Source organism: Diabrotica virgifera, chromosome 6, assembly GCF_917563875.1.
Source record: "Diabrotica virgifera virgifera chromosome 6, PGI_DIABVI_V3a".
Lineage (NCBI taxonomy): Eukaryota > Metazoa > Arthropoda > Insecta > Coleoptera > Chrysomelidae > Diabrotica > Diabrotica virgifera.
The window spans coordinates 38,743,297-38,768,797 of record NC_065448.1 but is presented as its reverse complement, the minus strand read 5'-3'; the positions used below and the strand labels follow the sequence as shown (position 1 = coordinate 38,768,797).

Below are 25,501 nucleotides of genomic sequence, written 5' to 3'. Positions count from 1 at the left end.
TAGGGCGTCAACTGACCTAAACGTGGCCCTGGCTAGAAGATGTGTTCAAACAACTACACTGGGATGGCTTGGGTATAAACATAAACGGGCAATATCTGAATCACTTACGATATGCTGATGATATTGTATTAATAATAGAAAGAAGTGAAGAATTACAAAGAATGACGGAAGAACTAGATAGAGAATCGACAAAGATAGGACTGAAGATGAATTACAGTAAAACAAAAACCATGACCAATCAACAAGAAGAACTAATAATTACAGTGGCACAAACAAGAATAGAACAAGTAAAAGAGTATATATATCTCGGACAAATCACTAGATTAAATAAAGAAAATCAGACCGAAGAAATAAAGAGAAGAATAAGATTGGCCTGGGCATCATTCGGAAAACTGTCTTAGATTCTAAAGAACAGAAAATCCTCGGACAAATCACTAGATTAAATAAAGAAAATCAGACCGAAGAAATAAAGAGAAGAATAAGATTGGCCTGCGCATCATTCGGAAAACTGTCTTAGATTCTAAAGAACAGAAAATCCCCGCAATACCTAAAAACAAGAGTTTTCAATCAATGTATACGCCCTGTTTTAATATATGGCTCTCAGACATGGACGTTTACAAAAGAAAATATGGAAAAAATAGCAAAGACAGAAAGATCCATGGAAAGACAAATGCTGAACATTAAACTATCAGAGAGGAAAAGAAACGAATGGATCCGTAACAAAACAAAAGTGAAAGATGTCTCTACCCAAGTAGCAAAGCTTAAATGGAAGTTCGCCGGACACACCCTACGGCAGAAGGATGAAAGATGGACTAAGAGGATTATACATTGGAGACCGTGGAACCACAAAAGAAAAAGGGGAAGGCCACAGATGCGATGGTCAGATGACCTGAAGAAACACACTGGGTCAAAATGGATGCAAATTGCCCAAGATAGAGAGGCATGGAAGAAGGAAGAGGAGGCCTATATCCAAGGATGGATGTTTAGGGCTGATTAGATAGATAGAAGTATGTAAGCAACAATTTAAACCCAAACACTGTTTGGTTTTGCAGACACTGTTGATTTTGCGGTTATTAACGCAAGTACTGCAAAGTTCGCTGAAGATAGACTGATCAAGTCCCAAAACGTTCGTTCTGAACAACAATAATTGTAATCCATTTGGATTTTTAATTTAATACTTATACCAATTACAACAGATTTTTACTTCGATGTTTAACTTTTTTTAAATAAGGGTTTTTGAAACAATATAGATAAGAAAAAATGGTCTTAAAATTATAACGAGAAATGAATCGATTAGAAGTAATAGTAGGGGAGCAAAGTATGCTAAATGTGCAGTCACTCGAGCCCTTTGGGGACCTGTTAGGTTGTGATTATTAGGTCCTAAAACCAAAAAAAGTTAAGTAAAATTTTCCATTTTAGTGGGGACTTCCCATTTTTTAATTTAATTTTCCATTTCCAACAATCGTTTTTTCCGATTATAGCGCCATCTATCCATAATTCGAAAAAATGTTTCGAATAAAAGTTGCTTATTTTTATGCAAAGAATCCAAATCTGCAATAAAAAATGGGGGCTCCCATTTAAGATTTTAAAGTAACCCCCCACCCCACCTCCGTGGGGGTCTTGTTTGATACCATTCGATAGATTTTTCAAAACTATATATTTAAGTGTATTTTGCAGTTTTTCGATCTGATGTTTATTTTGCGAAATATCGCAGGATTTGTATTTAAAATTTACTCCCTACCCCTCTCTGTGGGGGCTCATGTTTGGTATCTTTCGATAGATTTTTGAAAAATATTGAACACGTAGTTTTTAGTTTTTCGATCTGACGTTCATTTCGCGAAATATTCGCTTTTTTGTGAAACTTTTTGACTCACCCATTTCCGTACTCAAATCGACAGATTTTTTAAATATACACTCTTTTGCATGTACTTAGCTTACCTTATCTTAATCTGACAATTTCGAGTATTTTTAAGGATAGATTTTTTTTCGGGCCCCCCTGAACGAACTCCCCTGTGTTAAGAGCCAATATATGGTAGAGGTACATCTGCAGGGTACCACGTTTCTCCCCATATGATAATCTGTAGCGCTCGAGTAACTGCAAAAATTCCCGCTTGGGCTCCCCTACCATAGGGACTAAAGATAAACAATGGTTTGTACAGCATTGCCAAAAAAGGCATAACAGAATGACTTATTGAGTATGCCTCTAGCTTTACTAAGACGGTATGCAGTAAAGGGGAAGCGATAAAAAAGTAAAATTACTTTCCTCATGCCTTATAAATCTGAAAACGGTGGAGTAAATGACATCGCAAAGCTGTTTGGGAGGGAAGCAGTCAAGAAGTCAACCAAACTGACGACAAAAACACAGTAGATACGTACCAAATTACTTAAGCAAGTGCTTAAAATATGCCTATCGAGATACAGACTGTGAGAAAATGATCCTTCATGGAGGTAAGAAAAAATGTAAAACTGAAGTGAAGCAACAGAAAACCTCGTGTTTCCCAGAAAGAGCAACGGAAAAGTCATTTTAAAGGCAGAGAGTGAGTCAAAAGCTGAATTACTGAAGTAAAGCGACTTACTATTAGAGATGGGAACCAAAAGAAGTCAGAGGAACTGAAACAAATCTTAAAAGACAGAGCACCTGATATGGACGCCTACATTAAAAAGAAAAAGTTGGTGCTACATGTAAACAACACCATGGGGATCTCAACGCCAATGAAGTGAAAGGAGATATTATCAGAAACCATCCAAATATTTCTGAGGAACAACTTACCATACGCTCATAAAGGTCAAATTGAAATGGTAATCAACAGCTGTTCTAGCTAAAAAAATGATTGCAATAGAGCTGACTAGAACAGGTAGGAATAAAATTAGATGGAGAATTGGAGCTAGAGTATATAAAAAAATTGTGGATGGTGTATTTTTGACTTTAAGACCATTCTTTTCATAATGTTAATATTTTAGTTCTTTCCTTTGTTTTAAAGCTATAGATTTTTTATGAAGGCATTTCCTGGTTTCAATGTCGCAACTAATCGACATATTGGTTGCTATCGCAATTCCAATTTTCGAAAATTATGTCCATGTAATGCGTCTCGGAATGTCCTTGATTAGAATCGTATGGCAGTGCGAAAACCACACAGAAAATAGTCCTGTCGAGGGCTGTAAAAATAGTACAGTTTTTGAACATTTAGTAGAAAACATACATTTTTGATCAAAATTATCTGGAATGACTGGTTTATTATAATTTTTGATGTTTTCATTAATTTTCACATAATTATGTACAATTTTCCATAAGATGCATTTCTTTCGCTCATTCTCTATTTTTACAGATCGTGTCAATCGAAGGATATGTGGCAAAACAGGGGGTACGATTACGTACAGCGCACTAATATGGTGGTCGAAATACCAACATACCACCAAAGAGAAGTTACTTAAGCTTCAACGACAAGCGTGCTTATTCATGACAGGGGCTATGTCGTCTACTCCAACCGTCTCCATGGAGGTCATGCTTGACTCCCTCCATTATTGTATATATGGATGCAGAAGAAGGTGAAAGAAGAGCATACAGAAGGCGTATAAGACACCAGGAAAGAGGGCAAAAGAAACTGGTATTGAAGGGAACGAAAAAGCGGACCCATTTGCCAGGAGAAGAGCCAAAGAAACGTTCATAGGCTCAAAACCTGTTGGTAGCATAGCAAGAAACAAGAAGAACACAACCAAAAGAACAATATCGGACTGGAGGAAACGGATGAAAGGTCAACACCGGTATGAACAAATGGGTCTCAAACATTCAAAGGCCTTTATATATGAACTTTCGAAGAGATCCAAAGATGTACTAGTAGGACTAGGAATGATCTATGAATTATCGAAGTCTTCTAACAGAACACCGTCGCCTAAGGGACACATGAACAAAATCGGACTGAGAGGAAGTATGTCGATGACGAGATGGCGGAAGACCTTCTGTGCACACTGTCCAGGGTTGGATTTAAGGCCCAATAGCCCAAGGATAGAACAAAAAGTAACAGTGGCATCTTTTACAACTGAAAAAGTTTGTAATTGTGAAAAAAGATGTATCATCCTGCAAATAACTAATCGGGTACGTGAGTAAGCTCACATTTATTTAGTGCATTTATCTTTGTCTGTCTCATGTGTTTTATCTTTATCTATTATACATTCAAATATATGCTTAGATACCTCACTCACCTCATGAGAAAATATTTATAATAAACACACATGGTCGTCAAAATAACATAATTGAAGACTAGAATTGCTAAAGAGACCAGATACCAAGAATTATAAAACAAAAACACTGAATTAGTATGACAGCATCGCTGTATCAGCTCAATTGAATCAATACTTATAAAGTGATAAAAATTACGCGTTTTGGCATTGCTTTAAACATTTTTTGTAAGTGAAACTGTGTTAAATCTTTTACTTTCATTATATTCAAAAATAACAATAAGTTGTCCTATTACCGATTATTCTACATAAAAAAAAATCGGATATCGGCATTAACACAGCTTTCTTTTACAAACCAATTATACCTGAAGATCAACAAAACGAATCACCTTGCAACGACATTAAAAAAGGCTACACAAGTTGATTTGGGTAATTTTTTGTGTACTTTATCCAATATCCGAACTTTTCAAAATCACATGTGAGAATAATCTATACCTGGACAACTTCCACCAGCACTTAATATCAAGTATTGACTGGATAGTAAACCTTGGATAATTTTAAAATATCTATTTTCCATCAGTACTGCCTTAAAATGATAAAAATCGAATAAGAGTTTAAATTACTTGAACCAAAAACGTCTCTTATTGTACGCCAAATGAATCTAATGACGCCCAAATGCTGGTTACGCTAGAGGTTCCGCTAACTCCGTTACCTAAAAATATAAAGACCACTGCCATCCTTCGTTTGCGTACTTTACCTGACTCTTGAGCCATTTGGTTTATGGTTATTATATACCAGATTGCCTGCCGCCAGTGGACAAAATCGACCAAATCTGCCAGATACCTATATTACCATATAGCAACATAGTAATACCATTAGTTAATGTCATCTAGATCTTAGAAATAATATGAAAGATATCTTTCGACGAGCTTAAATATATAAACAAAATAATTGCATCCCTGTTCTCTTAGTATAATCGCAATTGCAATATGTTGTCACTATTGTGATTTACTTACCAATTTACAATATCCTTAGATTACTATTGTTAACATAAAAGGTAGGACAATGTAATTTTTCTATTGCTTTTTCTACGTAGTAGGCGCTTGTCCTTGGTTTATTCATTAATATATTCCTTCCGCTTTCTTCTAGTCCTCATTTGGGACGAAACATCCGCTAGTCCTCAGTTGGGACGATAATACTCATCACGCGCTCTACGTATATAGGCCTGGATCCCGCGCACCAAAAAAAAGTTGATTAATAGCAAGCTGAAAGTTTGTTAATAGCTTAACGGTGTCTAGTCGGACAAACTTTGATGTACGGGAACATTAGAACAGGGGAAGTTTTAATTGTGGAACAGTTTAAAAATTTGGAACGTCAGATTAAGAAAACGTCCCATGTATTTTGTCGGACAGAACATCCAATTGATTTGTTACCTTTACATTAATTTACATTAAACTCTCATGCAAAAATCGGACTGCTATTACTAACCAACATGATTCCTGTCATTTAACATGTTCTTTGTGTTCCACTCATCAAAATGCCCCGTTGGTGATAAGCACCAGTCTGATTTCTGCATGAGAGTTTAATGAAATGGTAACAAATCAATTGGAAGTTCTGTCTGACAAAATACATGGAACGTTTTCGTAGTCTGACGTTCCAAATTTTTAACCTGTTCCAAAATTAAAACTTCCCCTGTTCCAGTGTTCCCATACATCAAAGTTTGTCCGACTAGACACCGTTAAGCTATTAACAAATTTTCAACTTTTTTTAGTACGCGGGATCCAGGTCTAATATATTCGGAAAATTCCGATGTGAACGCTAACTCAACGCGTTTAAATTCGCGGCTCCCAAGCTGGGACCTTTTGAGCCACGTAAAATCAATTCATCTCATGACATAGCAAAGTGGTTAAAGTTAAGAGGATCGGTACGTATTTTCGGCTGCAATGCTATTCAAATGGGAATTCATTTTTTTCGAATCCTGAGAAAACTAATAAGTATTTTTGAAAAATTTAAACGCAGAATGAAAGATAACGTTATTAGCGAGGGCCGAAAGTCCCTAAGAACTTTTATAGTGTTTATTTTAATAAGTTACAGGGGTGAAAAACTAAGAGATAATTTAGTGTGATTTTTAATTTCAAATATCTCATTCAAAATAAACTTTTTATTTATTCTAAGGGACTTTCGGCCCTCGGTAATAATTTAGTCTTTCATTCTGCGTTTAAATTTTTCAAAAATATTTATTGGTTTTTTCAGGATTCGACAAAAATGAACACAATGCCGTGGTAATATTTTCCAAATCTATCTTTGTCTTACAACGCACTCAGCCGAATATAATATTGTCAGCATATATTGTCAGTCAGACACTGACAATCAGTGACAATTTTAAATATTTGACATTGCATCGGGAATATTTTGAGTTATTGATTAAATATTATTGATATATAGTGTATTTGATAAATAATTGATTTAAGACGTGAACTTAATAAAAAGTTTATTTATTGTGTATTATTTGTGGAAGATCCAAGCAGAGAATACATCAGAATAATATATTCTGTGATCCAAGTATTTTGTTGTTAAAGATGTTCAAAATTGTAAGCGTTCCATAACAATATATTATTAAAAAATCACTTTAACACTTTTCCTCTTTTCTCGATTGAGTATTAGTTTTTGTTGTACAAATAAATTATTACAATCACTGAATACATAATTAGTGAAAAAATTATCACATTTATTAACTGAATTAATAATTTGCAATTATAAAAATAACAGTTATCCAAGAACATTCAAAAGCCATCTCTTTAAATTAATGATGACATTTTCAAGTAGAATGACATTCTAGTAATGTTTACATATCCATACCAGTGTGAATTCTACTACACGTGATTTGCCGTGTAAAGACAGATAAAGTAGGGATACACGTAAAATATTTGCGAATTATGTACCCATAGCCTTAATGTTAGTAATTCGTTGTATTACAAATTATTGTACAGTAAGTGTGTTTGTGCGTCAGAGTAAAATAAAATTAACAAACTAAGTTTTCAATCTAATAATACATAAAACGACAATAAATATCATTCTACATACCACCAGATTGAAAACAGTGGGAACCTTCTCTGGTAACAACCCCCGAGGCTTTTAAAAATTATAAGCCATGCGGGTGCCTCGGAGGTTGTTACCAGAGAAGGTTCCCGCTGTTTTTAATCTGGTGGTATGTAGAATGATATTATGTATTGTCGTTTTATGTATTATTATATTGAAAACTTGGTTTGTTTCTTAGCAGATGTCGCTACGACACCCCAGCCATTTCGTTGGTTGCAATCCGGGACGGCACGCGTCGAGGTATCCTAGTTCAGTCAGAGAGAAGAGCATATGGGTCTACCGATGAAGGGCAAAAAAGCCCCGAAATCGGTATAGACTCTTGCTGCACTCTCTGATTGAACTGGAATATAATGCTACTGCATTTTCGGATTGCAACGAAATTGAAAATGTTTATACATTTTTAATGTAAAATAAAATTACTTAAACTGACCGTCTACTATTACTAATTTCAACACCAAATAGCAAATTGCTTCGACAAAGATTTATTAATGAGTCTTTATAATCAACAACATAGAAGTTTGGTTCTGGTCTTATGTGGAGAACAAGAGACATCCACAAAGTAAACTTATATCCTGGTGGAGCGTTCTACACATCTACTATGTCCTTTGAATCTCTCCACGATCGCGCAGATTTGGAATATGGTACGGTATGCTTTTTTACTACAAAAATATGCTTACGACATTCGAGGTCTCTGACGTCAGAACCCCACAGCCATTCCACAGGTTGTTGACTGGGACACTATCACGGGCCTATCGGAGGTCCACGAATATAATGTGCAATTCAGCGTTGAATGCTATTGTGTTTTCTATGAGCTGTTTTGTTGAAAATATATTATTAGTATATGAGCGTCCTAGATGAAAACCACTCTGTTCTTCTGAATTTCGCAGCTGTCCTTAATCCTTTCTTAATAGTCCAGGAACCGAAGCTTTTCACCTCGCAATTTTTACAGAATGAACGGATTTGCTTGAAAATTTGACAATAAGTAGTGGATAGTCCAAGGATCAAAATCTATATGATGCTGAAAGGCGCTTTTACCATGGGGGTGGTTGCCACCCCATCTCGGGGTGGAAATTTTTTATTATATTTTAGCTGCAAAGGTTGATAAAAACATTTGTTCTAAGCAAAAAATGTTCTATACATTTTTTTGATAAAATTAACAGTTTTTGATTTATTCGCTATCGAAAGTGTTAGTTTTATATCGAAAAAATCAATGTTTTTCGATATACTCATTTATGATTCACTCAATTTTTGCCGTAGAAAAATTTTTTTCAAACCAAGTTCTTGGGAATTAAATAACCTAAAATTTCATATTTAAACATTTTTTCGTATCTCTGATGATAATCTTTCTATTCTGAAGAAAATGGCATTTTTTACCAAACTGCAAAAATTCGTTATTCGCTTTTAACTCCAGTTTTTTTAAAACTAATCATTCTAAGCCAGTCAAACTTCTAGAATATGTTAATAATACATAAATAAAGAAGAATTAATAAGGCCAATGACTAAAAACACCGCTAACTTACATTATTATGCTTCCAATTGGATTTCTCCTTGTTTTTAAATATATTGACTTGTTAACTGTAACTTTTTTATTTTTTATCTTAGAAAGTTTGTTAAAAAGAATTTTGTAGGTTTTTGCAAGATATATAAGACTATTAATATTAAATCTTTTTAAAGTTCTCAGTCGCAAAAAGAAGTGACTGAAAGGGTTGGTAAAGGTGGTTTTTGCATGTTATTATGTTATCACAAGTTTTAATTGTCAATAGTTCACCCAATTTTTGTCGTAGAAAAGTTTTTTGCAAACCAGGTTCTTACGAATTAAATAAGCTACAATTTCATATTTAAACATTTTTTCGTATCTCTGATGCTAATCTTTCCATTCTGAAGAAAAGGCTATTTTTTTTAAAACTACAAAAATTCGTTATGTACTTTTAACTCCATTTTTTTTAAACTAATCATTCTAAGCCGGTCAAACTTCTAGAGCCTATTAATAATACATAAATAAAAAAGAAAAAATAACGTCAACGACTAATTTTAATTAGGGTGGTGATTAGGAGGTTGCTTCCGGTCACTTTTTCGCGGAAAAAATAGGGACTTTTCATTAGAAGTCACTTAATTTTTGAGCTAGAGACTTTTTTTGTTTCCGGAGATAGATATTTTTAAATACTTTAAATTAGTTTGAATAAGTTATCCTCGAAAATGCATAGTTTTCCCGTCTTTTGACTTTGAAACTACAATATTTAGCATTTGACGAAGAAGAGCTAACATATAATAAAGTATAGCTCGATTACTATTGGTATTAAAGAAAATTGAAAACAACGGTTTTGTTTATTTTTTTAAAGGTACATTTTTGTTAAGTAAAGTTGTTTTAATAAAACGAAAACTTTTGGAGTTATTAGCAGAAAACTTACTAAAAACATTGATTTTTTTTCGATATAAAACTAACTTTCGATAGCAAATAAATCGAAAACTATTAATTTTATCAAAAAAATGTATAGAACATTTCTGTACCATCCGTGAATAAGTGGATAAGTCAAATCTTAAATTTTTTATTCTTCAAAACTAATAAAATGTTTAAAATGGCCATACCGAAATATTTGCATTTTTGAGTTATCGACTTATTCACAGATGGCACAGACCGTGAATAAGTGGATAAGTCAAATCTTAAATTTTTATTCTTCACACCTAATAAAATGTTTAAAATGGCCATACCGAAAAATTGCATTTTTGAGTTATCGACTTATTCACAGATGGTACAGATTTTATGCTTAGAATTAATGTTTTTACCAACTTTTGTAGTCAAAATATAATAAAAAATTTTCACCCCCGAGATGGGTTGACAACCACCCCCATGGTAAAGCGCCTTTCGGCATCATATAAATTTTGATCCTTGGACTATCCACAACTTATTCTCAAATTTTCAAGCAAATCGATCCATTCTGTAAAAATTACGAGGTTTTGTCCTATTTTAAGCTTCATTACTTGGACTATTAATGATTTTCCCATACCACCTGTGCGAATCTTGTAATTAATTTCCACACATAAGAATGAGTCGATTTCTGCTACTGGTAAACTGTCACCAATACCCAAATTAAAGCACCAGATGCAAACTAAGTTTTATTTATAAAGCGAGAATGTTTAATATTACACTAATTTACCGTACAACTTATTTAACTTAATTAAATCGCACTAGAAAATAGAGACCGTCTTTATGATTTAAAAATGCGTGAAAGTGAAAGAATGTGTGTGTGTTCTGTTTGGCGATTGAGATGAGAGTGTTTTTAAATTCCCCTTATTTTATGTCGATTTACGGAAAAAGCGAACGAGACCTAATTTTAATTTACTGAATGGGACATGTGTAGATATTAACTCATTTTTTACTACCAAAGAAAAGGAAATGATTGTTCATGGTTTTGACGAATATGGTACTAAAATGGATTTTATATTTTTATGAATCAATAAGGGGCTTTAACTAATTATGTTTTATTATAGTAGTTCCCGTTGGTTGTGTGTAACCGAGATTTTATTCATTTGGTAGAATTTAAGTATACAGGGGAAACAAAAGTATGTTGTAATTTCAACACCACCTACCCACAGAAGGTGTAACGCATATTCTCCAATAATTATTGGGATTTTTTGTTTCCCTTTTATGTATGAACCTTAAGTATTAGCCTATTTTCCATTCCTACGGTATGTTTCCATCAAAGAAGCATTTGTTAAATATTTATTTTAATTCTTGTATATTGGCCGAAGGGGCGTGTTTCAGCAGTTCTGCAGGTATGTAATTATTTTTCAATCTTTTTGACGCATTTCTTATTTCGTTCTCAGATATGTCTGCAGCTTCTGTTTGTCTGTCTTTAATTGCGTAAGTTGGAAAAGTATCACAGAAATCTCTTTCTTGTAATAACTATGAGTAATGCCTATTCGTCAATTTGTATTTAACCCTTGCATGAGTAAAGTCTCTTTTTAAGCTACTTATCTGGATTTTTCTGTCAGTGAGATCATTGCTTTGTATGATGAATAACATAACAAGTACAGATAATGACGTGGAGGTGATTCAGTGATGTTTCCTAGAAGATAATGCAAAATGAACAGTTTCTTCGTTCCACGTGTCCTCGGTTACATAAGGATTTTAGAAGTGTTTATAATAATGCGTTATTGAGAAGAAAGTTTTTAATCCTGTTTTGAATAATTGTTTTCAAGGATTTTTCACAAACAAATATTTCTCAGTGTGGAGAGTTTACAGTAGAACTGTAAAACTGGCTGTAAAAGTGGATTATTCTGGTTTTCTAGTTGTTAATGACTATGAGCTGTGGTTAACGGCCAGACGATAATTCCTTGAATTACTGCATCGTCGTTTTGAAGAGCAAAACAAGGTGTAATTGATTCATTAACAGTTCAATAAATGTATGTAGATAGCGATGACCATTTATAGATTTCTAAACAAATGATAATAACACAAGACTAAGGAAGTTTATCATCGAATTATTTTTAAAAAATTTTAGTGTTACTAGTTGGAAATATTAGTTCCTTTTCTTTGTGTTCCATTTCCTCTACACTGGAAATACTGATTCCGAATAGATAACATCATTAATGTTCGATTTCAAACTCCATGTTTATATCGATTTAAGCTCGTCGAACATATCGGTTGATAAAATCACAAAAAAGAACGTCACCAAATCAAATACGACAAATATTTGTCTGTAAAAATAAAAAATTGAACCAAATAAAAAATTAATTGGGCCAAATAAAATCTAATAACTTATGGATATTTCCAGAAACATTTATACAATGGAAGGTTTCCTATAAATAAAACATACCCGACGGAAAAATATTTGTTTATCACGCGATTCATGGCTTCTAAGTATGAATATCATCAAAAATTTCCGATCTACAACACAGACACAACAAAAATATAATAATTATTGTTCACTTTCGTTTTTACGATTCTACTTCCGCTAGCGTTAATGGTCTACCGGAGTGGTATGTTTATTAGTTCATTATTCAAAGTTATGTATTAAAAAAATTAATTAACGATACTGTGCTGTTTCCAATTAATTTTTCTAGAGTTGCCTGACAAAATTCGAGGTCAAAATATTAAAACTCAATTTATTTTTGTATGACAACAAGCCATCAACCTCAAGAGCAAGGTATAATGGATACTTTAAAAGCCAGCTAAGTTCGAATACTATTATTAAGAAGGAGAAGCATTATAGTTTCAAATTTCTAAATGGGCCCTCAACTTATACAGGGTATTTAATTAAGCGCTTCCTATCCTTTAAATTTTAGTAAAATACATTGTCTGTGGGATATCATCGAATTTTTTATCCATTTCAAAGGCCTCTCGAAGCCAGTATGCCCGAATGCCCGTGGGCATACGTTCAAATATCCGTGCCGGCTTCGCTGGCCAAAAGAAGTTGGTAATCATCCTATTATAGCGCTCAACGTTGACGCTCTTGGATCTCGTATGATTGGTAACGTTACAGTTCTGGTAGCCGATAATTTGCACGTCTCCGTGAACAGCTTTGTGCCAGTCTCCAAAAGAGTGATATTCGGTTGCTTGTAAAAGTTAATATAAATATTATATAAACCTACTCCCCTACAGTAGACAAGTCAGAAGAAGAACTAGAGCGATTTTATGAGCAGCTAGACGAAGCCTTTGACCAAGTGCACATCACAAGCGCTTAACGCACTACATACATTTTGCATACATTGTATTCAGGTCGTTCAATAAAGTATATGCAGTTGTAATAGCGCGTTAAGCGCTTATCATGTGAACGTGGTCTTAGAGGTGACTAAGAATCATGAAATTAATATCGTATTGAGAGATTTTAACGCGAAACTTGTGAGAATGAGCCATTGATCACGTAGTTAGAAATTATGGTCTTGGTCAGAAAAACGACAGAGGGGATAGATGGATACAGTACTGCCAAGACAAAGATCTAATCATAACGAATATGTACTTGGTAAAGTTACCGCCCAGGAGGCTTTGAACATGGAGGTCGCATTTAGACGGACATCAAGGCATCAAATATTAGAAGCTACAGGAATGCCAATGCTATTACTAAGGCTTCTGCATTACCTGAATCAGGCATAGGATCCGATCCCTTAATTGCAAATATTAAACTGAGGCTCGCTACAGCCAAAAGAAAAAACCAGAAGGCATCATCAAACAGAAAACTCAAAAACAACGATACAATAGAAACATAATATGCTTCATCATTCATAACATCATCAACAGTTGCAACAATATGGCAACTGTTGATGATGTTGAAAAATCATGGACCACCATAAGAAAATCATTTGATGATGCGATCAACTCTTTTCTTTTCCAAATTAAAACAACTATCAAAAATGAGTGGATGACATAAGAAATATTAGAGATGGTGAAACAACGCAGGCAATGTAAGATAAGGCAATAGGACACCGAAATATACAAAGCAAAATTCGTAAAAAGGTTATAGCGGCGAATGAGATCTGGATGACTACACTTTGCACCAAAGCTGAAAACCTATATAAACTAGGCGACAGCTTCAATCTTCACAAGAAAATTAAGTAAATTGCTGAGATCTTTAATAAAAAACTAGTGGTATACATATTGAGCAAGACAAACTAATAATGGACCTATTTGTTAACATTAGCTGTGCCGATGACACAGCAGTAGTGGCAGAAAAGATCGAGGATCTTCAATGTCTTTTAAATTATCTAACTTTCCAACCCAAAGCAAGTGAAGTTTTTGGTTTGAAAATAAATATCAATAAGACCAAAACAATTATTATATAGGTAGAAATAATACAAATGCAACGATATATGTAACTGGAGAAGAAACCTAACAAGTCAGGCAGTTCGAATACTTGGGTTGTCTGCTAAATGATAGTTGGAACCCTGAGACTCAAATAAAAAGCAAAATAGAAAAAGTCAGAAGTGCTTTTTTTTAATTTCATAAATTTCAAGGTGTTACATTTGGCCTGTCCTCGTGTATTCAATGGAAGCATGGATGTTAAAAAATTAATCATTGTCCATTAACTTTACTTAAGATCCATAAAGTTGACTTGAGAACAAAGATTTTAGAGGTACTTCTTCATTGTAAAATGTAAGAGTTAACCATAGAAATGTCCAGGGCACGACAAAATTTTTTGTAACACAAACGGAATCGCGCAGTCTCACAGTCTAACTTAAAACTAAATACATATATTTGTAGTTTAATAATACGTTACGGAATAATATTATGAAAATCAGGTAATAAGTAGATGTTTAATCCCTCGAGGAAAAGATAAAGTCACGTCTTAAGGGGCGCATCCGTTAGTAAGATACTGAGAAATTTTAAATCAAATCAGTCTAACAGACTACACGTTACCGGTTAAGAGCTAAGACCAAATATAAACTTTTCGTTTTACTTTTCTGATTTTTTTGTGTAATTCAAAATAGGCTGAATGACTCAATAAATAAAAACGATGTAGGTATAAACAAATCGTCAAAGTTTAAACTATTATTTTTATAGTATTCCTTCCAACTATAATTTGGTGAGATTCTTTTTTGGTAAATAAAAACAATGAAATATCATGGTTATCTAAGTATCTACTACTTTAATTTACTGATAAAAGTCTATCAAGGGTATTAAGCCTTAAAAATATAAAAGAAGTGAACAAAACATGATACTATTTACCTGATCCCGTACCAAAATTTATCTTTGTGTAAACCAATTTTTTAGTCATGCTGTTATAAACTTTTTAATCTACCTTGGGTAAATATCACAATGTTATTAGTGTATTATCTTCTCAAATATGGTTAGCTGACAAAATCTAACCTAACCATAGACATAGTACAGTATGGTGCAAATGAAAGGAATAAATTCGTTATTTCGTAAACCGGCGACTTTACGGAAAAATCCCGAAACAGGTCGATTTTTATTTTTAACTTATATTTTGCCATATACATATACCACACAAGTGACGTCATCCATCTGGGCGTGATGACGTAATTGGTGATTTTTTTAAATGAGAATAGGGGTCGTGTGCTAGCATTCATGTGTGCTCATTTGAAAGGTTATTCAATTCTCTATTCAGTAATATAAACATGAACATCGTTATTAATACAGGGTGTCCAAAAACAATTTTTTATACTAAACTAATTGATAAAAAAAGAAGAATATCTAATTTATTTAATTCAAAATACATTTAATACTCTCAGAAAACAGGAAAAAATGTTTATTCGAAAAATTAACATTGCTTAAATTAATTGCTCAAACTTCCAAAAAGCAGGTGCCTAGCGGGAGCTGGCTTGAACATTTGTTTGTTTGAAACAAACAACATAGCTGCTTGAACATATTTGTTTTCTGTTTTCTGATAACAGTAAAAAGTATTTTGTATTAAATAAATTAATAAAATAAATTCTTCTTTTTTTGTCAATTTATTTAATTTAAAAAATTGTTTTTGGACACCCTGTATAAATAATTATGTTAATGTTTAGATTACTGAATAAAGAATTGAAGAACCTTTCAAATGAGCTAGCACACTACCCCTATTCTCAGTTCCCCCAGTGCGATAGAGAAAAATGTTGTAAACTGGGTAGGCATCTCTTTCTAATCGGCGGGGTTTATCCCATCGACATAATAAGGATAGACAAGGCATACTGAGAAAAATATCGTAACGCTCGGGCAGTCGATCGGTGGTCTATCTATTTCTTTTTACAAAGCGATCCCGTGCATGTGACAGACAAAGATGGCTAGACCACTCAAAGTGAATGTTGGTCAATAACGTCCTTGATATTGGCGTTACCCCTTGATGTACAGAGCGGCCCATACCTTACCTAGTCTATTTTTATTATGTCTATGGTTTATCCAATCGGCGGCAGTGGGAAAGTCACGTGATCGATAAATCTCACCGATTAGAAAGAAATGCCTACCCTATGTACGAAATTTTTCTCTGTCGCACTGAGGAAACAGTTTTAGATTGCAGTGTGCAGTATAGGTATTATATAAGTCTATGAACCTAACATAGCCAATCTATCCTAATGCTCAATTTATTATTGTATTTATTTCTGTTATACATAGGGTATTCATAGTGTTCTTCAGAAAATCAATTTTTGGACTAACTGACTGTTAACAAAAATACTTTAACAAAAAATACTGTTAACAAAAATATGCTCTAGTAGCAACAACCTTTTAATAAAAAAGTTATCAATTAACCAATGTCAATCAAATTATAAATCAACCAATCAACCTTAGTGCAAATATATACAAAGTACGAAGTTACAAATGCAAATTATTTTTTACTGCATTTGATATTATGAAGTCATGATAATTCTTTTCTAAATGAATAATAAATACTTATTCTTTGCACTTATGAATTCAAAAATTTGGAAGCTTTTGACAGAAATGATGAAGTGTACCTCCCACTTATCCTGAAGAGTTCTACAATATACACTCACCTGCACGAAAAATGGGCAGCCCACAAAATGGGTCATTTTTGATGCTCGTATTTCCTAAACCTGTTGTCCGAATTAACTGATTTTTTTAATATGTTATAGCCACGTTCTTTAATCATATCGCTGTAATACTATTGTTGCTAGATAGGTAAATTTTCATTGTATACCGGTGTACCAATCAAACTGTGTTATTTTAAGTTCGGAACACCCTGTGGAATATTCTAGCATTTATAAAATTCTGAAATTAAAACCAACTATAGCCTCAGATTTTCTTAACATTCTGCTTTTTGATTCATTCGCTTATGTGGGATGATAAAAAAGTTAGGTACTTTAACAACTAGCCATGTTGTTCATCAATATAGGGTGTTTCTAAATAAGTGTGACAAACTTTAAGGCATAATTCTACATGAAAAAATAATGACCGTTTGCTTGGTAAACATATATGTCCGCAAATGCTTCGTTTTCGAGATACGGGTTGTTGAATTATTTCTTACAAACTGTCGAGTTATTTGAGTTGCTGTTTCTATTTCGTGAGTAGTCTCATTTGTGTTGATTATGTTTTTATTATCTTTTCCTGCAGCAATGTTCGCATAACTGATATTTGGTTGAGTTATTGACGAAGGTGCAACACGAGGTGGTTGACTGGCTTTTTTCTCGAAGCGGTGGAAATTTTTTCTTTTTTAGCTCTTGCAGCTCAGTATACTGAACATCCCTTGTAGCTTGCAGGATGATTTTCCTTACAATTTACATATTGGACATCTTTTATATGCTTTTGGTTTGGGCATTTAGACGATAGGTGATCTCCTACGCATTTTACGCAGCGCGGACTCCTGTGGCAATAATTGTGTGTGTGGCCAAAATGTTGACATCTTTGACATTGGGGTAGTTCCCTCTTCGGATGCGGTGGCTCAACTGTGACAATAGTATTGAGTAATTTCGTGATCTCATATACAGGGTGAGTCATAACTATAGGGACATAGACTAAGGACAGGTTATTTGGACCAAAATATGGCTATTGGGCCAAATATACCTTAATAAAATGTTGCTGAGAAAAAAGATACAGGGTGTTAAAAGTTAATTTTTGTTTTTCGTTTTTTGCTAATAGTTTCCCTGTATATTTATAAATTGCTATCAAAATTGGCACAGAGGCATAATCTTAGACAAGAAATAGTATTTTATCTACAATTTTACGTTTTGTAATAGAGGGCGCCACGTGGATCATTCCTGATGATCAAATTGAGTCTAAACTTTTTCTGATGAAACTTTTTAGTAATTTTTATTAGAAAATATGACGTAAACATCATTTTTACGTAAAATTGGTACTCTTGTTTAAACATGATAATTTCAACCGTTTTCGATAAAAACGCAATTAAAGATTTCAGGAACTCAGAAGGGGATATCAAATACCAAACTAATAAACAAAGTTGCAACTGAAATGATTGTGACGAGGCATTTCAATCAAAAAAGTAATGATTACTTTTAAAAAATGCAACACTACACTACACTGTCACATCAAAAATAATTTACTCTGAACAAATGACATTTACCAACAACAATTATCTGACAGTCCAAAGCATACTTTTCATAAATGAAATAATATTTGAAATCCTTTTTTAAGACTCTAAGCAGTTCGACTGCGTTTTTATCGAAAACGGTTGAAATTATCATGTTTAAACAAGAGTACCAATTTTACGTAAAAATTATGTTTACGTCATATTTTCTAATAAAAATTACTAAAAAGTTTCATCAGAAAAAGTGTAAGACTCAATTTGATCATCAGGAATGATCCACGTGGCGCCCTCTATGACAAAACGTAAAATTGTAGATAAAATACTATTTCTTGTCTAAGATTATGCCTCTGTGCCAATTTTGATAGCAATTTATAAATATACAGGGAAACTATTAGCAAAAAACGAAAAACAAAAATTAACTTTAACACCCTGTATCTTTTTTCTCAGCAACATTTTATTAAGGCATATTTGGCCCAATAGCCATATTTTGGTCCAAATAACCTGTCCTTAGTCTATGTCCCTATAGTTATGACTCACCCTGTATATCTTTATTATTGCTGTGAATAGTCAGTTCTATATTAAATAGTGGCAGATCTTTCTTTGTGTCTGCTTAATATTAGAGATATTCAATGTTGTATGCCCGTGCTTCAGCAATGCTTTTTTAATGTCGTCTGGATCTGTTGAAAGGTGGATATTACGTATAACAACAAAATTCAACATCCCGTATCTCGGAAACGAAGCATTTGCGTACATATGTTTATAAAGCAAACGGTCATTATTTTTTCTTGCAGAATTACCCCTTAAAGTTTGTCGCACTTATTTAGAAACACCCTGAATTCATGAATTGATGAAGTACAGGCCTAGTTGTTAAAGTACCTAACCTTTTTATTACCCACATAAGCGAATGAATCAAAAAATAAAATGTTAAGAAAACCTGAGGCTATAGTTGAGTTTTAATTTCACTATTTTATAAATGCTAGGATATTCCACAGGGTGTTCCGAACTTTGAGAAAAAAATACAGTTTGATTCGTATACCCGGTATACAATGACAATTTCCTGTCTAGCAACAATATTACTACAGAGATATTGTTAAAGGATAAGACTATAACATATTAAAAAAATCACTTAAATCGGACAACAGGTTTAGGAAATACGAGACAGCAAGCTAACAATATTTAGAGTGTCAACAAGCCCTGACAAGGGCTCAAAGAATGAGGAGGATAGACAAATAAAACCCTTTCGATGTACAGAGCCCTGCATAGGTCAATGAACTGATTTCCAAACCAAACGAAAAGAAAACAGTGTACAGGAACATGGTTTACATGGAATGTATGTAAACATGGAGTGGAACAATGTTGTTCTAGTCAGTTTCTATCTTCAGTTTCGACCGTCTGTAGTTTTTTGCTATGTCCTCCATGACATTGTTTACTGCTTATATTTTTAGCTTAAGATTACATTACATTGTTACCACTAAACTCGTAACACTACATTTTTTAGTTTTTAAAGAATTTATAGGCAGTCTAAACATTAGATTAAAAAGTTAATTTTTGAAACAGAGAAAAGTACATAACGAGGAAAATGACACTGTTTTTTTAGTTGATCAAAATCTGTTCATTTGTGACATATTAATTTTACACTAAACTCAACCAAACATATTTTGACGACAGCTTTTGATCTACAACTAAAAATGTTAACAAATATCAACTCAAAGGATTATTACTCTAAAAGTTAGTCAAAATTTTACTGATAGACATTTAAAAATGGTCAACATGCAAATAAGTTGTTAACCCTAAGTATGTCAATTTATACAGGCTAAAACATAAAGGGTAAGCAGTACTCAAAAATCTGTGGTACTAAGGCATAACCAGATATGTCAAAAATTATCGATTTTTCGTTTTTAATGCCAATATGATGTACATTGAGTGATGAAGAATATGATGACAAAACCCTACATGGCTAAACGCATCCATGTAACCAGTAGATGATAAAATTAGTTTGCGATATGTCCACTATTACAACAACACTGCGAACTTTTAAACTCATCTGCTGCAAAATCACGTTTTTTTACATATCGGGTTTTGCCTTAGCACCACAGAAATATAGAAGTCAATTTAATATTTGCTTCCAAATATTTCCAAAGCTTTTTATTGGAATTTTATATTTTAATAATAATTTAAGTAAAATCACATTTTGTTCATCAGCTTCTGAATTTAATTTAATACCCTGAGCTAACGTAAACTTCACATTGAAAAGGTTAATTTCAAAATACAACGACGCGAAGTCTAAAAGGAGAGTTTTAGATGAGGTGATTAGAAGTCAAGAACGAATTGCTTCTGTTTGTACTCACGAATTCATGGACCTTGTCTAGCATCAGAATAATCAACTGTTCATAGATGGTTTAAAGAATTCAAGCATTGGCACACCACACCAGTCTCAGTGAGATGGTCGACCGACTACAACTGTTGTCCCGGAAAACGCTGATGCTGAGCGCAATATGATTGAAACAGACAGATTTGTTACCTATCATGAGACTGATGCACCATGGGGCATAGACAGGAGTCAAATACAAACAAATTGGCATGGCAACGTGGCATTGAGTTAGATCCTCATAATTTGATTGTTGCTCATAAGAAGACACGTGTCTATTGGTGTCTGTCGAGCCACACTCAATCTAAATCTGGTCTGATCTGACCAAATTAAGTAAGTATTCGTGTGATTGTTGAAACTGCAGACAAGGAACAAGCTTCGCTGGTGGTTCGTATCCAATGCTAGTTGGTTGCCTATCCATAAGTATCAAGAGTGCATGTATACAGTCAGTTTGGGCAGGCTAGTAGATGTTTCATGTTCTGTATTGCTCCGCAGTCAAACTTGTGGTCAATTCTTTTCAGTAGGCTCTATTTGAAAAAGTTTGACTTGATATGTGATCAGTTGCTTGAAACCTTGCTTTGTGTGGTTTCCGGATAGGTTCGTGGATTTGTTAGGTAGGGGTGGCGGTTGTCCAGGTTTGTTTGGATCTTCGGGTTCAGTCAGGATCCGAAAGCTTTATAGAATTTATCCAGAGGAGTTGGTCTTATGCTGCTAATAATGAGTCATGCATGTCTTGTGTGCTTTCTTGGCGTGTCCAGATCTCTTCCATACCAGACATGCGAATTCCGCCGTTGAAAAGCATAGCACCTGAGCTGTTGATCCTATTACAATGGGTTTGGCGCCCCATTTACTATAGCTGAACTTCCTTAAAAAGTTGTTATATGCATCCACCTGCTGTCGTGTTTTTTTGCAATGAACCTGTATGTTAACGCGGCTAGTGTACACAAGGTGGTATGTTGGTTTGTCAGTGTGCTCTAGAGTGGTGTTATTCCTAGTGATGTTGAGTTCTCTTTTAGCCTCTCGGGACTGAAGGTGGAGAGTGCAGACCTGAATTTTAGTTGGATTTGATTCTTAACGAATTTTCTTTATAATAATCAAATTCATGGCAGCTGCCAACTTTTTTTTCCAACTCTTCAAAGCTTAAACTTTGAGCTGTGAAGCCTAGGTCGTCCGTGTATGTAAAAGTTTTGGATAGTACAGACATACTATTTGTGTCGGTTGGAATTTTGAAAGAGAGAGTGGCACGCATCCTGAAGTAGCTGACGGAAGAAGGCTTGCAGCACCATTTTTAACAATGGAAAATTGGCACTGAGAGTTGTAGGGGAAGGGGAGGGTTGGTGACTGATTAAATATCATTGACTGGGTTGACGCAGGTTAACTTTGAACTTTTTTAATTTAACACATTTTAAAAAAGATGACTGGAGGTATAACTGGGGCACATCACTGTTATAATTTGCATCCTACGTTCCCAATGTGAAATTTACTCATAATGTAGTTCAAAATATATTGACCACCTGGCTAATTATTTTCTTCAAAAATGTATAAATTAAATAAGATCGTATGACGCCAAAAGCGATAAAAACAGTCAATAATTACTATTTAAAAAAAATAAGTGTATTTATAGACTGTTTAACCTGAAAATACAACTAAAATATGGGAGAATATTGATCAACTGTCTGTGCATTTTTGTTAAAGATTTTATTGGTTATAAAAGGAGATTTTATTGGCTAAATAATACAAAAAAGTGCAAATTAGAACAAAAAGTTTATGTAAATATATTATTATTCCCTGAAGAAGTTTTAAGTGCAAAAATACATTTAAACAGATTAAGAATACAAGGAAAATGTTTCTATTTTGAAATAAAAACCAAACGGAAACGATTACAGTATTTGAATATTATTTATTACAACCATCGATAGTCTAAAACTAAAATGTTGATAACTTGGAAAAATGTTTTTATGTATTTTGGATACTATCTAGTAATGAATAACTTTATTAACAACCATACTAGCTACGATCTCATATAATGTTGTTCTGATTTTGTGTCATACGCTTTAATCATTACATGTTGAACATTTTCTTTGTATGTTCCTAAAAGAAAAAAGTTCCCATATGCAGAGTTGAACTTTACATACAGGATCCAATAATAATGAGTATACCATGTAACGCCCTCTACACTGGTTTACCGTATTACTTCAGATACTTAAGCCCTCATAAAAGACTAAGACTAAGATGATAAAAGACGATTAATAAGAAAAATAAAAAACGTAGACATTAGGGAAGGGACTATAACATTGCAAGAATACATCCAACAGCTTTTTAAGGAAGAAAAAACAGAAATAGTACTAGAAAAAGAAAATCTCGACAACGGTCCAGACATAACAAAGAATGAAGTATTGGGTATGATAAAGCGAACAAAGAGCGACAATGTACCAGATTTTGATCTAGTATCAGTAGAAATATTAAAGGTTAAAAGAAGAAGAGCAGATTCGAATATTGGTCAACTTATATAACACAATATACAGTGATGAGCGCGCTAATAACCAGCAAAATAATGCAAAAGATGGGAAAAATATAAAGTTGTGAGATAAAAAGAAATGAAACTAGTAGAGATGGAAAATTTAGCGATAAAAACCTATACATTTATATTCTGTATATTGTTTCCCACCTTTAGACGTATCAGAGGAGTGTCAACTAAAACTGTCACTGTCACAGTGGCAGTTGCCAAACTCGTCCGATACATCTAAAGGTGGGAAATAATAAATAGAATGTAAATTTATAGGTTTTTATCGGTAAATTTCCCATCTCTATTAGTTTCATTCCTTTTTATATCACAACTTAATATGTTTTCCATCTTTTGCGTTATTTTGCCGGTTATTAGTGCGCTCATCACTGTACAGTGCAGGAATCATTGCCAGAGATTGGCTGATGTCTACATTCATAACACTGCCAAAAACACCAAATGCAAAAGAATGCCAACACCGCCGAACCAAAGTTTAATGAGTCAAGCGTTCAAAATATTTTTAAAAACTATACACTGGAGAATACAAACTGGAGCAAGACATTAGGGACACATAATTTGGATTTAGAAATGCACTGGGAACGAGGAAGCCCTTATTTTGGATAAAAAAAAACCTTGATAAAATGTAAGAATCTATTGTTTTGAAGAAAATCGTTTATATTACAAGTTATTTTTGTTAATCATTACATAATATCTCACAAATTATTACACAAAAAATATTTATGACTTCTTCAAAGATAAGCTTCAAAGATAACTTATTAAAAGAAACATATTTTTATTTCAAGTTAGCTGAAGTTAATCTTTAATAAAAACAGTTGCATTTCTTGAGAAATGTTCGCAACCTATTCTATATGTACCAATAACTTGCACCAAAATTTCCAAAGTTTCAGTTTCCAAAATTTGTAAAATTTCTATTTAGAAACAAACATGTTTAAAGACGTTAAAAGGTGTTAACACCCATTTATATATAGCGGATGGTGTAAAATAACTGTAGCAGTTTCTATTCATGCTGTAAATAAAAACATCTTACAAATTTCTTTTGGACTGTACTCGAATTTGAAAATAAGTACTAGTACCTGTTTAATACTGGTCATTGTTGATCGGTATTCCCCTGAGTATACTGTAACTATGTCCAACGCCAAATGCTTTTCAAATTATAAAATAAAAACCCTAATCTTCAAGTCGAAAAAATATTACGCAAAGTATTCAGACAGAGAATTCAAAACTGGTGATTTATTTCCAATAAATTAGTATTATACTGTAAATGCTTTTTCATATTTTACAAGGATGCAATAAATATTACTAAAATTATCAAATATGCAGTGAATTAAAATGATCTACAAAAGAATGATAACACTTTACAAGTCGTTTTTAAATTGCATTCTATTTTACTATCAAATAATATCTACTGGATATAAAATTCAATGAGATAAAGACAAAACAATTTAGTTAAATGCTATAAAACATTTACTAATAATTTCTTTACTAATTCTAGTTACGCCATCGCTCATTTTGAATTCTCTCTATGGACTAAGGGTGACGCAACTCTACGCTGAGCGCAATGTAGAAAATATTCAGCCAGATATATGTAATTTAATGATATGATGATTATTTCAACGAAATTATTCACATACTATGAAAAAAACAAATGTAGATGACTTACCTTGGCTTCATCTAAACGGCCTAGAGCTTTAAGAAGATTACCCAAATCGCTACGAACACAGTAGAGATCCTGGAAATAAATAGAGAGAAATTAATGGACAATTACGACTATAAGACAATTCAGAATGATTGTCTAAATGTCAATGTTAGGTCTCAGTACAAAGTAGTATGTAGCTGGTCTGATAGGAGTGCCGAAAAATCGTGTGGGCATGATAATCCAAGTAAAAATGTAATGCTTTATACGTCAATTGCAAGTCAGTTTCCTGTGAAAAAAATCAGTTTCTCTAGCTCTAGATCATCAACAGATGGCGCCAGGTTACTCATGCACCAATGCTGGAGAGTCATTTTATAAATCCATCTGACAGTGGCAGCAGGTTCATAAAGGATGTAAAAATGATTTAGAACTACATATAATCATCGGGCTCTCCAATAGACTGATGGAAACACCAATGGAACCCCACTCACGCTAGCACGGGAGTTCATATAAGCGATAATGCCATCATGTTACCAACGCTGTAATAAGTAAACTGCATTAGAATTCGTTTTATCATCGATTTTTCTAAGGGTTTTCATTTCTGCTGTTTCTAGCACTCTTTTTGGTCTCTCTATGTCAAGTCGTGTTTCTGTTGTGTATGTCATTATTCATCTGATGACTGTTTTGTACATTCCTTTTTCCTGATTTTTTATTTCTCCATATTGTTTCATTCAGGTATCCTGTGGCTCAGTTTGCTCTATTCACTT

General features: G+C 33.5%; 1 protein-coding gene across 2 annotated transcripts in view; it reads right to left on the bottom strand.

The window, feature by feature from the left end:
* Window positions 1-25,501, bottom strand: part of LOC114326160 (UDP-N-acetylglucosamine--peptide N-acetylglucosaminyltransferase 110 kDa subunit) — a 142,683-nt gene that overhangs the window by 96,035 nt on the left and 21,147 nt on the right. For both annotated transcript variants that reach the window (XM_028274417.2, XM_028274415.2), the window contains one exon: window positions 24,762-24,830. In XM_028274417.2, coding sequence (XP_028130218.1) covers window positions 24,762-24,830 — 69 coding nt within the window. The remainder of the gene's footprint in view (window positions 1-24,761; window positions 24,831-25,501) is intronic.